The sequence below is a fragment of the Pholis gunnellus genome (genome assembly GCF_910591455.1).
Source record: "Pholis gunnellus genome assembly, chromosome: 1".
Taxonomy (NCBI): Eukaryota; Metazoa; Chordata; class Actinopteri; order Perciformes; family Pholidae; genus Pholis; species Pholis gunnellus.
Window position 1 is genome coordinate 18,184,559 of NC_136528.1, and position 19,030 is coordinate 18,203,588.

General features: G+C 39.9%; 1 protein-coding gene across 1 annotated transcript in view; it reads left to right on the forward strand.

Annotated features, from left to right (window-relative positions):
- Positions 1-870: 870 nt before the first annotated feature.
- Positions 871-19,030, forward strand: part of spon1a (spondin 1a) — a gene marked incomplete at both ends in the record, with an annotated part of 54,962 nt that continues 36,802 nt past the window's right edge. Inside the window, 5 exons of the mRNA XM_079165254.1 lie at positions 871-1,105; positions 2,152-2,258; positions 6,543-6,676; positions 14,468-14,541; positions 15,006-15,128. Coding sequence (XP_079021380.1) covers positions 871-1,105; positions 2,152-2,258; positions 6,543-6,676; positions 14,468-14,541; positions 15,006-15,128 — 673 coding nt within the window. The remainder of the gene's footprint in view (positions 1,106-2,151; positions 2,259-6,542; positions 6,677-14,467; positions 14,542-15,005; positions 15,129-19,030) is intronic.

The window sequence follows — 19,030 nt, forward strand, 5'->3', positions numbered from 1 at the left end:
TTGTCTTAGTTTGACGTGTTAGCCTGCTACCAATTGTCAATGCACAAAACAGTGTGAAATCGTATTTATTGTTCTCATCAGTAGCCTCAGCATTTCCTTTGAGTCCCAAACCATTGAAACCCCCTTTACTGCAATATGACTATAATGCACACATAGCTTCCTTCTTTTTTTTTGCCTGATCTCACTAATGTGTGAAACCAGGTGGACACTCACATGCTGACATCAATTATGTTGCAATGTGTGAAGTATTTGCTCTCTTTAATGCACCACGAAGAGAGCAAAGCAGCCAGTCAACAAGCAGCCGATGAATTCAACACACATCACATATCGTCTATAATTAGTCACACAACCGTTTGGCATGCTTCGTCGATTCGCTTGTGCGTTCGTGTGGTCCGTAAAGCTCGTGAGTGATGACACACTGACACACTGAGAGTTCAGTCCAAGTATGTCAAACGTGTTGCCTCCTCTCCGCACTCATTGGTGTGCATGTTGGTCTTTCTTCTGTCTGTCGGTTCAGAGTTTTGTTCACGTAGTCTGTTTTGTAACTAGCTGTGACCTTGGAGACGGCCACACGGCGCTCGTTCCTCTCTCGGTCATTTCTTCGGACCCCTGCTCTCTCGCCTAGTCTAACCAGCGGCACACACTGTGCAGTGCTCGGAGAGAGCGAGAGTGCACGGCGCATCCCGGTCAGTCCTCCTCCTCGCGATCTACTCACGCGCCAGGATGGCTCTACTCTCATAGCAAGAGCAGAAGTCTACTTCACCAGTTGGCAAGTTGAGTTCTATTTGCGGAGTGAAACGAGAGCTGAAACAAACGTCTTCTCCCGCTGACAATATTCTCCGCGCATCAACTCCGCGGTCGGAAACCTACATGATGACACGGACCGGGCTACAATCGCGCCTGATGCTCCTGCTGTGCTTCATCTCCACCGCAGCGTGCAATATGTTTGCATTCACCGAGGAGCCCTCCGAGAGAGCCGGGAAGGCAGACGGGTATTGTAGTCGGATATTACGGGCTCAGAGCAATAGGAAGGAGGGCAACAGCGAGTTTCGCCTCCGCGTTGAGGGAGACCCGGAGCGCTACCAGCCAGGGAGCACATACAGAGGTTGGTGTTTATCCGCGAGATTTACGCACACTGCGTTGGTTGGCACTATGTGCGTAATGTGAAATAAAAATTAATCCGCGGTCAGTTGGCGATGCAAACTTAAAACAAGTTTTACAGTTTACAGATGCGACGCAAGTGTATGCACCCTGAAAGTAGCCTAATCTATGTTTATTTCGTAAATAGATGATCTTTTCTCCCACTCAAATATGCATTTGAACTGTTAAAAAGCCAAAGGTGATAACAATTTACTTTGCTTTTATTTGTATTATGTTGTTTTATATGAACATTTTAACTTGTGTAAAGTATCTTTGAGTACCATGTAAAGTGCTTTATGAATAAAATGTATAATATTAATAATAATGCTTATTAGTAGTAGTATTATTAGCAAACCTAATATGGACAGCAATGAGTAAATAGTAGGTTATGCATTACAATCTCCTTCATAATCAAATATTAAAAAGGTTTATACAAAGCTAAATCCCTCTGCGAACTCTTCATTTTTGGTATTCTCTTTCAAACTGATTTTTTAAAAGCCAGAATGTCCCTGATTTCATAGCTTTTGTCTAAAGTGGAAGTTATTGGAAGCTGTTAATGGGCATGTGCCATCTGCTCTGTGAATCTCTAAGGCTCATGCTGTTCTGGACTCATATGTTGCATTGTGGTTAGTCAGCTTTTTTGGTTTTCTAAATAGTTTTATATCATCCAAAGCCAATAGCTGAATTAGTGGAGAGTTACTTTGCACTCACTAATACTACAAATGAGTCTTGTTGAAGGATAGAAATTGTTTCCTGAAGAAGCTGATAAAGTTGTTCCCTGCAAAGTAAAGAGACATTTCTTTTGATGTTCTGCTGGATCTGCCAGGCAGAGATTGAACTTGACTGTTATCTGAGATACATCCTCAAAAACAGGTGAAACATTTGCTTGAGGATACAATCAGGCGGGTAGTTAATCAAGCCCACTTTAGTCTTGTGTATGGCAGTGAGGATTGTAACTCAGCTGCTTTCTCGGTCAAGTGATGCTTGTCTCTCTTGTTTGATTACATCCAGTGACTGTGATTGCATCCAGCCCCTCCTACTTCAGAGGGTTCACCCTCATTGCCCTGAGGGAGGGCGCAGAAGGAGACAGGGACGAGGACTACGCTGGAAATTTCCAGGTAAGGTTGCAGCTAAAGACATGACTGCTTGTACAATTGGAAAAGAAGACTAGTATGTGTGTTATATTATCACAGTGCAGTTACATGGCAATTAATTAAACCATATTAGTCTACCACACCTGTAGTTAAACCATGGTACTTTATGTCTATCCTTCCTCTGGACTCCAGCACAAGCATTGTGCATGAACTGTGTGAAGAAAGAAAAAAGGCTGATCTTACTGTGGATTGGGGGGGATGGGGGTTTTGACAAATCTTCTTTGCACAGCCTTCCTGTCTTCACATGTCAATGTGTGATTATTCTCACCTCACCTCCTCTAATGGGCTTGATATAGCATGTGAAAAGAGCATACGTAGCTCAGCTTTCCAGGGGGTGAAAGTACTGTGCACGTGTGTGGAATTTAAGAGTGGTGTGCCCACAAGCAGACATACAGTTCATGTATGTAGGAAGTGTAGAATTGATGCAGTTGAAAGGCTAATATGCATTTTACATAGGCAGACCAAGCTGGAGTACTGTAGAAATACAAGAGAGTTACACACATGTGATAATGGCCAAATATGTGAGGCCTTTGTAATTTTAACACAGTGTGAGTTATTGAGTCGTAGAGAGAAGCAGAAGAGTGGTTGATGGGTTATATGTATGTGGGTGAGTTTGAACGAGAAAGGATAATAATCATGTAATACAACAATAAACTCAAGACATTTATTTTATTTCTTGAACGCTACAAAGCAATATACATAGTGCTATAAATAGAGCACCATGTAATGTGCGTAGATGCTATTACAGCACATTCACAGTGCAGAACTACATGGCAAGTTGATGTAACATTACAGTCATAACCTTTGAATTCATTCCACTTCACTGGTTCTCGTTGTTCTTTCATGCATTTAGCTCACTTTGTCATACCAATGTTTATTTCATCCAAGTCTAGGCTGCCGTTTCAAGAAATTCATAAAGCTTACAGTGCACAGGATGCCATCCTGTTTTTAAAGGATTAAAAAAAAAACCTGAGCAACCGATTTTTTAGCTGAATCAAGTACCCAAAATGTTAGAGAAACACTTGAGTGTAGTTTACAACTGTAAAGCCAGTATACTATGAGATGCAGTTTATTTTTTTTTATTAGAAAATGCAAGGCATACATAAAGTACATGAAACCAAATTCCCAGGTCTGCTGAGAACTTCAAATTATATGTCTTCTTAGGGCAGACCTAGTAAAGAAGCAGACTTTTAATGGGTTTAACTGCATGTGTGGGGTTCTCTTTTTTAAGACTTTTGTGAACCTGTCGGCTTTAGTCACTTCCCTCATAAAACCCTATTATTTTATTGAACCTGTAGTTGAATACATGGGGAGGTGTGCACAGCAGCCCTCAAGCTGCTCAGATCACAGCTACTGCCATGCTGTGGCACTCTCTGTGACCTGAGCCTTGAATATGGGAGGACATACAAATCAGGAACATCATGTTTTTGTTCTGTGTTGTTTTATTTGTCCTTGCAATTGATTTCATGATGTTGTTATTTAGTGCCAGCCTTGCGCGTGCTCTTCGGCAGTATGGCAGAGGGTGGCGTGGTGTGACAGGGAGCTAAACTTCAGGAGCAAAGAGAGGAAACACTCCATCATTTAGTCACGTTCAGTCACCTTGCTCTCCACACATGGATGAGACTGAGTGTGGAGTGCACAGCGAATGATAGATAGATGTGTGACCATAGTCTTTAGATGTTGGCATCTAAAGTAAAAATAATGGATATGTCTGCTAGGTTGTCAGAAGTTGAAGGTCTCTTTCACAGCTGCAGATGGTCACCTGTTTTGTTACACAAGCACCATGTGACATCGCAGTAAAAATAAGCTGCCGTCCAAAGAGATATCCCTCTATCATCACCTGCTCAGTTAGTCTTTCATGTTTTATGTCTTTTATGTCAAAAAACACACACACACACACACATCCAGAACCACACACACCATTCCTCCATTCTGAAAGGGCCCTGGGTGGGCCGGCCTCCAGGCATTGAGAGAAGAGAAAAAAAAAGAAGCAGCAACAGAAGACGTCAGGCTTTATTTATCATACAGCTCATTTGAAATCTGTTGGTGTGCTCCATCTCAGCCGTCTCAGGACAGCTCCCGACTTGATGAAAAGCACTTTTATTGAGCTCTCTGGGAAGGTCAGATGCCACTGTGTGTATGTGTGTTTGTTGGCAAGAGCGTAAACCAGCGGGCAACGCTGGCGATGTCTGATGAGACATTACTTCTCAGCAGGGTGAGACGATAGAACAAGAAATGGCAAACGTGGCGATGCAAAGGGTGAAATCATTGCCACTTTCAGTGCAACATGACATAATCGTAGATGAAGACATAACAGAGATTGTGGGTGCATCGTCTTTACGTCACATTTCCACAAAGATTATCAAATATAAGGGCAACAAAGATGTTTGACACGTAACAATTGTGAAAATTGTTCCATTTGCATTCACTTTTCCAGTCCAGTCTTCATGTTATTTTAGATCAATGTTATTGTTTTGGTCTGATCAGCAGCTGTAGAGCCAAGCACTTATACTTTGATGCACAAATTTGTGCATAAATCATGAAACACAACTCAGTTTTTTCAATTATGTGACACATTTTTCTCTTTTCCCAACACTCAAAGTCTGTCTCTTTTGAAAATGTTAGAGAAGAAACATGTCATAGGTCATTTAGCAGAAAATTGGTTACTTCTGTTTGCAGATGGTGTTTAATTAATGCATTCCGTAAGACTTCACTGGTTTTAGAATGTGTTGTAGTCCAGTCAGGCCACCCCAGGATGCCTGTTAGAAACCATGGGAACATGGAGGGGGGGGGGCTGTATAATCCGGGAGACTGCATACACATGCACCGCACGTGTAACCACACACTCACACAAAGCTCCCAGGCTCCCCTTCTGACTCCATCTCTCTTACACTCTCTAACTCACACACACACACACACACACACACACACACACACACACACACACACACACACACACACACACACACACACACACACACACACACACACACAGAGAGGCATGCACATCCACACACAATCCACTTTAAGAGGGAACTCATTCATAACATGGCATGACAAAGGGAATTCTCTGCTGACAGCTTTATGGAGTGAGAAAGTTTCCCTTTTTTACTGCCCTGATGTCACTTCCTATCAAACAGATCCTTAGTCTCTGGGCAGTGAACATTAGCTCGCTGGCTGTGCTCCCTCATGCAACCCTCTCTACTAATTTCCTGTCCAGTTAAAATCAATGAGATGCTCAGTGTCTCAGTTGTGCACCTGAGTAGAGGGCAGCATGGATTTGGACTCTTCAGTTTGACCCAAAGCGTCTGGGGACTTTTGTCATGCCTATAGTGATGGAGTCATGATTGGGCATTTGGGTGTCAACTCTCTGATTGATCGAGCACCGATGACTTCACTTCAATTTACTTTATTTCACCAGTATAATTCCCTCAGTATTAATACTTATGCCCACGAGGCAGACATGTGATAAGGAAACTGAAAGAAGTGTCACACATTCACTACACTGGATTGATTACTTTGCTGTTTGGTGTCAAATGCCTTAACCAGCTTTGTGTCCTTGTCCTCAACAAACAAATGATGACAGATTTTCACAAGGAATGGAATGAGGAAGATCAACCGGCCTATCTGTCTTATTCTGACAGAGTGATTTTACCTTTACGATACTTTAAAAATAAGCAGTATCTACTCCTTGTTAAATGTTAAATGTTGGGTCCCGTAGCTCAAGAAAAAAACAGTAAAGATTAGAGAACAACATATATAACGTCTGTTTTATGTGGCAGAACGTTTTTGCTTCTCGCTTCTCTTGTTAATGATATCAAATTATCAACAATCATATTGATTATGGGGCCAATAGGAGGAATCCTGAACCTCAGGATGCTTAAACAAATATGCACTCGTGTTTGAACCAGTGGATGTGGGAAGATTATGTTCATTTCAGCGTATTGCTGCTATAGTCAGATGTGTTTGTTGTACCAACAACTCATGTTGTGTAATTTGGATTTATTTTTGGTTAAATCCCCTGAGGGGGTGTACAAATAAGAAATGAATGTCAGTTTCAGCTTCTAATTATATTCATAAGCACTTAGGAGCTAACAGTAGTAGAGGAAATGAATGTGGAATTGTCCAACGCATAATGTATAAAATCACATGCAGCTGTTTCAAGGGCTTTTGATGAAAGACTTGTCTGAGGACATTTTTATTCATCACTAATCTCTCTCTGTGTGTGTGTATGCGCTTGCTTTACAGATAATTGATGAGGAGGAAACACAGTTTATGACCAACTGCCCCCCTGCAGTGACGGAGAGCACTCCTCGCAGACGCACCAGCATCCAGGTGTTTTGGACTGCGCCCCCCAGTGGCTCCGGCTGTGTCGCCATTAAGTACGTATACTGCGACCTGATGCTGAGCCTGATGAGGAGAGGCGAGTCCTCAGCTCAAATACTTAGAGATACGCTAAACAGTAATGATGGAGGATTCACTTTCGGCTGAACAGGTCCTCGTACTTGGTGAACGGTAATTAATTATGCTCTATGAGGTCTGGTAATGTAGTGAGTAAGGCTGCCCCTTTCTAAGTTTAAATGCCGTTGTTTTTCTCCCTACATCAATGCCCACAGATCACTGGAGAATATTAGATGGAAGTCTCAAGGATAGATTTGATTTGTGATGATTTCTTGCTGATCATTGTCAAAGCCTACTATAAGCTTTTAGATGGTGTAGTTTGTTTTTTTCCACCTTCCAGGCAACCACTTGTTGTATTTTTTGCAATTTAAATTTATCATAGCAGATTGATAGCATTTATATCAACGAGGACTAAATAAGAGAAAAACCTTTTTGTGTAATGCAATACAGCACACCACGCCTCAGACCAAATTAAGGATTTATTGCTTGTCTTATGTGTTAGAGTGCATTACTTTTAGCAAAGAAACTGGCAAAGTAAATCTGTTTTATGACATGCCTTCCCCCAAGCTAAGCACAGTTAAATACAGAACGTCTTGTCAAAGTTTCATTTCCCTGGGCTTTATAAACTATTCATTACTTTTAATAATTATATGGCTGATTGCCACCAATCAGTTCTGCTTTTGTGTTTCCTTCGGGCTTGCTTGGAAGGTAAGTAATGTTCACCTGAATCAAGATCATGGTCTAAATCCAATTGTTACTCCAGTACTGTGGGGAAATAATGTGAGTACAGGAGGCGGAGAGATAGGGACTGTGACTCACAAGGCCCTGTGATCAATGCATTATTGAACTGTGTTTGTACCCAGTGGGTTTCTATGCTGCCTGCGCTCCATCTCTGCTGTTCCTATGTACAAAGGGATGATGAAAAGGTTACATGTTTTAGTAACGCATGTTTTCATGTGTTCCATTTCCCTTGTGCTTGTCTTTCTGGAGTATCTTAATGACCTGCCCTCACAATAACGTCTGAGCTTTCCTATACTCTCTCTCACTCCTCGCTGTCTCATCCTCTCGAAAAAAAACCTGTTGTCCTCTTAGTTTTCATCTTCACTGTGGGGTTGTCATAGTTTTCTTACAGCAGGTTGTGTCATACGGAGCCTCTGCACTCTTCATAGAGACCAATGGGATGATGGAAGGATTGTACTCGGATAAGCTCATGGATAGAGCGTAGAGTGACAGAGCGTACAGCCTAGAAAGAAATACTTGAAAGTGCAGAGGTGTGGATATAGTAATACCAGGGCGCAGGCAGTAGGGCAAGGGATAGAGGTTCAAAAGAGATGCCTCTGAAAATCATGAATACAGGTTTAAAGTGGATATTTGCCACTGTTCTTCCATCTAACTGCCACTCATAAAGACAACAAGGATGTTGTATGCCTTTGTGCTGCAACAGAACAAAAGTCTTAAATAAGTCTTATTGATTGAGGAGGTTCAACTCCTGTAACTGACTGATTTTTATTTGTAAACTGTTCAAAGGGAGAGACCTTCTTGTACACTACGGCTGTGTACTGTGTATCATACAGCACATACCAGTAGAGAAACAAGGCAACATAAACAAGAACATACTGTGTAGTCAACAAATGTACATAGAAAGATACAACATAATGTGAAATGATTGCTAATTTCATAGATAACCTTAGAGAGGACATTTTCATTACCACCACATGGCAGGGCAAATGTTTTTTTTCCAATTTGTATCCCAAGAGAGCTCGGTCAGTCAGTCTGCCTTTAACATATGGTCATTTAAATAAAAAACAACATCTGGCCATAAAATTAGAAGTGTGTGTGTGTGTGTGTGTGTGTGTGTGTGTGTGTGTGTGTGTGTGTGTGTGTGTGTGTTCCATATATGTTTCTGTTAGAAAGCTCCTGTGACTCAAATGTTGTCCCAGAACTGTTTCTCCTCTCGAGTGGTTTGTTACACTATAATTGACAGTCAGCTGATGTCTTTTAGATGGAAAGACTGAGCTTGGTGGTTTGGTTTCGTATGGTTGGTCTGTGATGATAGGGGCAGGCAAGGAAGCGCATTCAAACTCCTGAACTCAGAGCACAGACTTTGAAAATATTACCATCAAAGAATCACATTCAATCAGGCCAAGGTTTCTATCACTGCATCTCAGTCGCTGGTCTTGTTTTGTCGGGCTGTGTACTCACCCCTGCACTACCAAAATCGCGTTGTAATCGTGTAGTAGTGTTACAGAGTGATGTGTCTTTCCACTTTCAAAGGATCTTTGGTCAGTAAAGGCACTGGCATGCAGAGAACACTGAACACAGTTTCTTTGTTAGCTACAAGTAATCACTGCCAGTGATGTTGGTCATTTTAATCTGTAAAAGTGTTGTTCACACTGGCTAAGAAGCTGCCTCTTTGATTTTTTGCTCTTTGCAAATAAAACAGAGTGAATAGAGATAAACATTCGATAAGGGATGGATAAGCCTCTAAGCTTAACAAATCACGGTATTCTTCCGACTAGAAACGGGATCTTCTAAAATTGAACTGGTTATCAGAACCCAACTCTAGTACTCTCAATTCTACTCTACTCTAGTAACTCTATAGGCACAATATACTTAAAAGATTACAACCTGAAGAAACCAGTGAAAGGGTTGTGTGTTGATCCAAATCATTACCTCTGACCATTCGACTTTTTTCCAAATCAAATGTTTAGCTTCGTGTCTAATTGGATTACAAATAATTGGCTTCCATTTTGCTCATAGGGGGCACTTAATGATAACATCGAACATGACCTATGGTTGACCGATCAGGAGCTATTGTCACAGGGGAATCCTTGTGGTTGAAGACAGAGTAAGTCACATCAAAATATAGTCCATATATTGCAGACGCCATTGAAGTTGCTGCAATCTTTTATCTTTCCCTTTGTCTGTAGGAAGCAATACATTTGTCATCCCTCTCTGGCACTGTGCAATATGGGGGCAGTGCGATATGTTCTGTTTATTCTTTTTAATATTTTCCTCTTTTTCTCTTTTTATTAAGCTCTTAAACTTGCATACATCCATCCCCCCCACACACATTAAATCAGTGCACTTTCGGGGTGATTAGGATCGGCGCGGTGGTGTGGATACGGCAAAGTGAGATAGAATTTAAATTGGATGTTAAATAAGCATTACTCCGCTTGATTGTCTGGCCAGCCTGGGAGAGTGGGCAAGCAGTGAGGCAGAGGGTGCTCCTCTCTCTCAGGGAGATATCTGAAATTGGGGTGAGATTGAATTAAAGCGTGAACAATTAGAGATGTGCTGGTTCAGTCACTTACCTTGAATCCTTTCATCCATGTTAATTTTTTTGGCCGTTTTCATACTTGCTATTGCACACATTATCATAATCTCACATGTACACAAATATACTCTCGAGAGTAAACAACATATTTTTATGAGAGAGAATAATGGTGTGTATCACTGAAATTATAAAGTGATAAAGTGAGAGAGAATAGTGCGTGTGAATTTGTATAATGTGTGTGAGACGGAGTGAGTGTACTGTAGTATAGTATAATCGCATAACTATGTGAATTTTTCTGTGATTTTCTGTTAAAACGACTGGCAATGCATGTGGTATACATTATTAGTATGTAGGAGAGTTACAACGGTAATTTGACTGAAAAGGAAGGCTGTTGTGGCTTACAGCCTTGAAATCATTACCTGAATCCGATCAGTGGCACTGCTGATAAAGTGTTGAAAGTCTAGAGGAGCTTTTAACTCAAGATAGTGTGTTTTAAGACAAATTTAAATCCTTACGTTTTGATTGACCGATAAAAATCTCAATTTTTCGGATTGTTTTTCTTTTCATCTTCTGGGACGAGATGAAATTTGAATATTTTACCATTTCGATCAACCATTTTGAGCTGAACTTTTGTCGGACGCTCTGTGGGGGGGTATCATTTAGAGGTAAATGATACCCCCCCATTTCACTACATAAACCTAAATAACGTGGCAGCTGGCAGGGTTTCCTACTTACTGTCTATATTGTCATTAATGTCATCTCAAGTTAATCTCACAATAGAAAACATGTTTATTGTTTAAAAAGTAAGTACTACTCATCCATCTTTTAGGTGGCTGATCTCTGGAGCGCACAGCTGACACGTCGTTTACGTGACGAAATGCAGCACTTGCTGTTGGGACACGGTGTCCCTCTGACTTTTCTCGACATACTATAGTATAACTTTTTTTTTTTTTTTTGACATACTATACATTCTATACTATGGCTGCGGTAGAAAATTCATTTTCCTAACTGAATGAATTAACCCGGAAGTCTTTAAGTTGCCGCCATGATGAGAGCTTTTAAAATGATCTCAATATGCACGGTAGGTGCTTCAATGGTTCCTTTCTTATCTCCTTTAGCAAAGGGAATACTGGACTCTCCTTTACCAAAGGAAAAAAAGATATTGCCGCCTCACAATTCCTTCCGGAAGCAACATTTAAAATGCGCACCATTCCATTAATGGGATTCACATTGATGAATATGAGTGGACAGTGACAACCATTTCATTTAATTGTCTTCGTATTAATTTATTTGGAACATGTAACAAATAAGTAAAAAACAAACCAACAATAACACGTACAATGAACAGTAAATATAGCAAACTGTCAAGAAACAAATTGTCATCAACTACATAATTTAACAAATATTAAATGTCCAAAAGGGAGTCAGGAGACATACACACAGTCAATCTCAATATTTATCATATAAACTGGCAGCTTATATATTTTTTATTCCTACCTCGGTAATGAAGTAATATTTTTGTCCCGGTTGTCCACGTTTAAGACAACATCATACTTCATTCCACGGCGGGGACATTTGCAGTGTTACAGCAGCAAAAGGGGTGAGTGCAATCACAACAAGTATCAGTTAAAAAGGACAAGATAGGTCTATAATCAGTAATTAAACAGTAAAAGCTTAATATAATTGAACGGTTGAATTCACATTATGCCCATAGAAAATACTAATATTGAACAGTTGAATTTATATTGCACATGAATGAATTGTCAGTTTTGGTTCATGGGATCTGCTGGAAGCAGTGTTAATGTGACCCTGCCTTCGCCCAATGTCAACTGGGATTGTCAACAGGGATCAGCCCCCCCGCGACCCCGAACAGGATAAGCTGTTAAAGATGATTGATGGATGGATGAATCCATCCATTATGCGATCTGCTGGAAGCAGTGTTGATTGTAAAGTGGGAAGGCAGTAGGAAGGAAGTAGCTGCGGTATCTCTCCTTTACACACTGCAGCCTGTCCCTGAAGGAGCTCTTTATATAACCTGCATTACAAATGATGTTAGAATGGGCGAAATGTAAGACGCGCTTCTTGGAGTCCATCTACAACGTAATTTCACCATGCCAGCCCCACTTCAGTAACTTCCGCATTCGCATCATAATTATGTAACCTAGTGAAAGTAAAATAGGATTCTCTGAGCAGCGCGGTTGTCTTGTCAACATACTATGTTGTAACTTTTTATGACCTTTATCGACGTACTATACTATGACTTTTTATGACTTTTGAAAAATACTAGTGTTTTTTCAACATATACTTTTTTTTACACATATACTATACGCCATTGAATCTGGACCCAGACCTAAAACTGATAGATAATTGAGAATTATTAAATGTTGACGGAGCGACTTTATTTATTTTTCTAGCCTTTATGGCTTTTCTTGTGCCATATGAAATATGTGTATTGCGATAATTATCGCCCTTGACTCGAGTGAGATAAACACACACATGGCAGAGACGGGGATAGAGACCCAACAGTCAGAATAATACGTGAGTCAGAGAAGTTATTTCACATGGCCTTCTCCAAAAAGAGAAAAGTGGACAACGAGACCAGAGCCTTTAACCAAGAATGGACAGACTCTTGTTTGTTCAGTCTTCCCACGGACAGTTCAAAACCAGTATGTCTCAAGTTCAGAGACCGTGGCGATTATTATAAGTGGTGATGTAAAGCGTTACTACGAGATAAAGCACACATCTTTTGAACAAACGTACCCACTCACATCCGAAATGAAGTTCATGAATGAACTACATTTAAAGCTGAAGGGCAAAGACAATTCAGTTAAATACATTTTTCTAAAAGTACTTTATTTTAAGAGTCACATTTTTTTTAAACTTTCTGTTAAGTATTTATTTATGTACTATAATAAGCTATTAAATATCATTAAAATGTCTCCGTATATTATGCCATAAAAAATGTCATGGTGTAGTAATCCATTAAAGATTCTTAAAAATGTCATATTACATCATGCCATAGAATATAATTAGTTTGCCATTTAAATTAAATGATACAGCATGACAAGATAAAATGTAATAAAAATGTTAGTATGCGATAAATATTCATAGTCTAGTATATATATCTTAAAATGACATACTCCATAAACATGCCAAAGTAAAGTAGGTAAAAGAAATGTCATACAAATACATCTTAAAAGCATTACTAATAATACATCCAAAGCAGCATTTCATAGTATTGTATGTTATTAAAATGTGATAGTTTAGTATGTCATCAAAATGCCATCGTATTGTGTGCCATTAAAGTGTGACTGTATAGGGTTGCAATAACCCTGACGCTGTAGAATATGAATGTAATAGCATGTCATTCAAATTTCAGAGTGTAGTAAGTCCATAAACATAAAATAATAAGCCAAAATGTAAAAGTATAGTTTGACAGTAGAGTATTATTAAAATATCTTGTAAAAAACATCATAGTATAGTATGCCATGAAAGTAAATAGTATAGTATGCCATCATAATGCCAAAGTATCATCAAAGTGTCATTTAAATGTGTCAATAAAACTGGGAATTAAATTATGTGACGTGCACAGCATTTTTTGGTGACTGAATATCTATTTACCCCAAGTCAAGGTTTTTCTTGCTGTCAGGGACGAATCAGCTCCGCTCAATAGAACACAACACAGCTCAGCTTAGTGTGATACTAAATGGTATCCTAACAGTCCAGCTGGACTCGGCCCACCTGGAGCACATCCATCCAGCACATCATTGTTGGGTTTTATCCCCATGGACACCAGGCTGGTGTTTGTGAGGAAGTTAGGTGCCTGGAGGCTTGTTTTCTCTTTCAGTCTTCTGGACTGTGGCTGATTTACATGTCAAGGCCCCTCTTAGACCTGTGTTCCCCACCACCCGGTGGAACAAGCCTCTCAAGACAGCTCAATCTAGAGAAGCTCCCCTCTGCCAGGCCTCTAATTTTGGGGAGCATTACTGTTGGCCTGTCAATCAGTGCTTATCGACACAGTGAGTAGCCTACTAGGACGTTTGTCTTTTTTCTTTCTGTGAATTTTATTTACAGTGCCGAAGAAACTTTTTTTAATTACTTTGTTAGTTGCCGTCTTTCTCTTTCAGTTTTTCTTCAGCCTTTCAATTTCTTATTGCTTTTGCGGTATTTGTACGAGACATTGAATTCCTCCATCTAAAAGACAGCCTGATTTCGCAATTATCCTGTTGGCTCTCATACCTGCTTTTAGAAGTCTGCTGAAAAAAACAGGAAGATGATTATAAATAACTCTGCACCTGTTGAGACAATCCTCCGTTCAGACTTTATCACATCTTGAAAGCCAAGATTTCCCACATTTCCTGCTGCCTGTTGTCTTCTCTTTCATTTTAAAACTACACTTTTCCCCGTACGTTTGCCCCTTATGCTTGCACTTGGTGCTGGTCCCAACAAACCCCACTCCTCAATGCCTCCATCTCTTTTTGTTCTCTTTGTGCAGGGCAAGCATTGTGCAGAAGAGGATAATCTATTTCCAGGATGAAGGCTCACTCACCAAGCGAATGTGTGAGAAAGGTAGGCTTCTTTTATTGACATTGAATACATCATTTACCATACATGTGTATACCTTCATTCTCCCTGCCATTACTCTGTTTCCACCCCGCTTACAGTCTCTTTTTTATTGGTCTTCTTTACTCTATTTTCTTTCATTCTTGATTTTGATGCAGGGACAGTCCTCTCTGCTGTTATGCTCTGGCATGTGACTGATTATAAATGAGTGTGACCACCTGACTGTGCATACTATTGGATGTCACACTGTGCAACAAATCAAAGGAACCATGCTATATCCTCCCCTTTTCTCATGCCCTTTCTCCTTTTCTCCCTTCTGCTCCCCATGTTCTTAAACCACCCAGCCCCTGTTATGATGAGCACCACTCTCATCTGCTCCTTATACTAACGAGCAATCTCTCTACACCTATCTCGTGGTCTTCTGTATTTCTCTCTCTTGATGTTTTACTTTCCCCCTCATTACTGTACAGAATCCCTATATGGAGACGTTACAGATAAACCTCTGCTCAACTGTTGTGCCTGTGGAACAGCAAAGTACAGAGTCACCTTCTATGGGAACTGGTCAGAGAAGATTCATCCCAAAGACTATCCACGTAAGCACAAACTCATCTGCTCTTTGTAATGTGACCTCAGCTCCATTACACATTTAACGTGTGCTGATATTCTATTTTTTTCCCCATGAAAAGCCTTAAACCAGCAGTGAATTAATGATGCTAGTAAGTATTCCCAATGTTGCCAAAGGCTGTTATAGTTTGTTCCATAGACTGCATGCCATAGACTGTTATTGTTTTCCAGTGAACATTACGATGAACATGGGTTTTGCAGTTTATTTTCAATTGATTCCACCTTCAGCATCTCTCTGCTATTATTACTCAAGAGTTCACCACACCTGCAGCTAAAATGAGTCATCAGCAAATGCACTATTTGCTCCTGTGTGAGTAACTTTTGCTTAAAAGAACAGTTACAACTTTTAGGTAATTATTTAACCTTTCTGAAAGTGAAAGTACATACTCAGCAATATTTAAATCTTCAATATGAATGAATGTGTTATGGGGCGATTGCAAACAGACCGAGAAGGGAAGTCGAAACATAATGAGCAATGGACTGACAAACCTATGATTTTGATCTTTTAATACAATTTGTTGACAATAACAAAAAACGACAGCTCTGTTGTAGCACCATAGCCCCAAATACTCTAGCATATGTTCCCAACATATGGGTGGTTTAGCCCCAGAACCTGGATCTCAATAGTGACGTGTGTGGTTAACTCTCTACAGTATGGTACTTTGGTTGAGTGTGATGTGTGTATAACCTTGAGCCACACCATCAGGATGTGAATGGACATAAGGATTACAATGGCTTTCTTGTCTAAGTCAGGCTCTCGCCGGTCAGATCAATATACTGATTAGAGTGGAATAAGATAAACCCTGAGATCGAAAGGAGTCTTAATTTACTGTCTTATGGTGGGAGTAGTTGGTGTGTGACTCACTCTCACATACTGATTGGTAAACACACCTTAAAGATAGAGCAAGCTGTGTAGTGTCTGTTTCATCCTGACTCTTAAAGTTACAGTTGGATTTCTCCTTGCACAAAGTCATATCCTAGGTAACCAGTTATTATAATACAGTGCATATTTTGTGCTGGACAATAGTATTCACTTACTACAGTACTGTAATCGCATGATAATCTGTCTTTATTTCAGTTCTGATGATACTTTCAATTGAAAAAAAAAAATAGCTATACGTCTCACTTTTCCTTTCTGGTCCAAGTAGTACTCAGGCATTTATTGCTACCTGAGATATGCTACTAATTTCCGATGTCATCATTCTATTTTTAGCACATGCCCTTCAAGTCTAGGCGCCTTTCACCATTATGGTGACACACATTCCAGACCAAGAATTTGCTGCAAAACAGGCCACCAAGACTTTTTTTAGTTTTACTACCGACATGATAACCTTGACAGTTCTGTTTTCTTTCTCCCCTTTGTCCCCATTGTAAGTCATGCAGCAATGCATGGCTATTCAACCCAAGCGCCAGCAGCTCGCTTGGACATAGGGAGTATATCGAGATGGAGAATGGCCTGGTTGTCAAAATGTTCATGGGATTAGTGGGAGATAGAGAGAGAAAAAGGGAGTGGTGGAGAGAAGAGGAGTTTAACATTCATTTATTGATTAAATAAAGTACCCTATCATAGGAAATTCCCTCTTACAGTTCAACCTGAAAAATATAGACCAAAACAACAGCTCTCTTCTATCTCCTGTATACTTAGCCCAGCCAACACCTTCTTCCCCTTGACAGAATATAAAGTGGTGTCATATGATTGCATATGATGTATTCACAAACACAAGGAGAAAGATCTTCAACCCCACTGTTAGATTCCTTTTACATCAAAACATCCACATCGCCGTCCAATTCATCAAATTCATGTGCACGATCACCTATAAATAAACAATATAATAATACAATAAGCAGCTATGTATTTTCTAGCATTACTACAACTTTGCATCATCTGTGTAGGACAGCATGTCCAAAGTCTGTTAATTTACAGACATCTGGCAATGCACAGAACGTTAGTTGATTTGCAACAGGTATGTCCAGTGTAATCCTTAATTTCGTGGACAACATTGAAGTCAAATGTCTGATGCTGGAAAGCACAGTTTACCTCTGTCTGCATCAGCTGCACAAAACTCGTGTTGACCTTTTCCCAGGTGCATCACTGTATAATCCAGTGGCAGGCCGTGTATTTTATACCAGGGCCTTCAGTGGCCCACCAGTGATATAATCAGGGGTCTGTTGAATGTCTCTTTCTGTTTAGTCTGCCAGTATTGTTCTTAGGTCCAGCAATGAACCATGTATCAGAGTCCTGTTAACATGTAGAGACAGGTCAAAGGGTTCAGTTATAGCCTTATGAGGCTCCATATTCCCAACACAGGACTGTCAAATTGTTGCATTAAAGACACTTTGCAGCTCAGCACATCATGCCACTGCTATATTTCTCTGCCTTGTGTCTTCTAAAAAACATTTCCACAAATTAAAGATGGACCAGCTTCAATACTGGCACTAATGCCCTACTAAAACTGTATTAAAAAGGATAAATGACACCCACCTTTGACGTAAACTAATACTGCCTCAACCTAAGGCAAAATAACCCGATGATGGATGTAGAACTGCGAACCAAAGCCATTACCTTAAAGCTATTTGGTTATTGCCGATGACTCCCTGCCTGCCAGGGTCAGATATTTATGAAAGCTTGGGGGACAAATGGCCTTATCATTTCATAAAGAACCATTAACAATTATATTAAACAACTAATGAAATTAAATAATCTATACAGTCAAGACAAATATGGATGATTGGAAAAAAAACTGCATTTGTAATCCGCTATTTTATAACATTGCTTCCATACTTGCAAAGACTAAGAGGCCTTAAAAGATCAAATGAAGGACAAAGAAATGCCCTAAAATATTACATTTATATCCTGTAGCAACATGCAAGGCACCAACCATCTCCAGTTTTGCAAACTGGAACAGAGCATAAACAGTCACCACTAAACTCCCTTCAGCTGACCACTTTTCAGGTTGGAGCTCTCAAGGTGTTTCCCCATAAACTGCAAGGCAGATAAATGCACCTGGAGCATAAACGCATTAATAAAAAAAAACAATAACAACATTGGCAGCAATAAGAAAAGGGCACCTTTCCCTGTTAAAAACACATCCAGATCAGACACAAAGAGATGTTATTGACATTGCTAGTCCTGGTTCCTCAGGCAGGTCATTTCAAACCATGGTCATCATTAGTCCTTCACCGGGACACCGGAAGAGTTTGAAGACTCTGTGCAAGCTTTGCTTTTTCATTTATTTTCTAATTTGACAAACTGTTACATATTTTATACTTTCCGTAGTTAATATAGCGTAAAGTTGTGTAGAGTCCAATTAAATCAACCAAGTCAGTGTTCAAATTTCACTCATTACTGGTCAACACTGCACCAGTAATCAAGTAACACTTGGTGGTGTTATTTTCTCTTAAAATGTACACTAATGTGTGAGTATATTACTGATAGGGTCAGGGTCTAAATTAAACAGCAGCCGGCCCACTAATCTGGACACTAGTCTTGCGATAGCTGATGCAATCATTCTCCTGGGATACAATCATAAATCTATTATCCAGATCTCAGTAAAACACAATTTTGCAGAAGTAAAAAGTCATAAAAAATAAATGTCTTATTTGAAAGGTCCCACAATAACATTAGCAATGCCCTATAAAAAACTGTTTATGTTTTCATAATTTGCCATTACAGGGATACTGCAAACACAGAGATTAGATTATCAGAGTGATCATTCTTTTTTAGACTTAGACTGGGAACCAGCCGAAGGCAGTAAAGGTGACTTACAGAACAGCAGAGTAAGGGCTGTATTTAGTGCATAAAGATGAGAGGCAGACATATGACCTATCTGAGTCAACCTCACAGTGACTAAATAAGTTGAAATAATAGTGT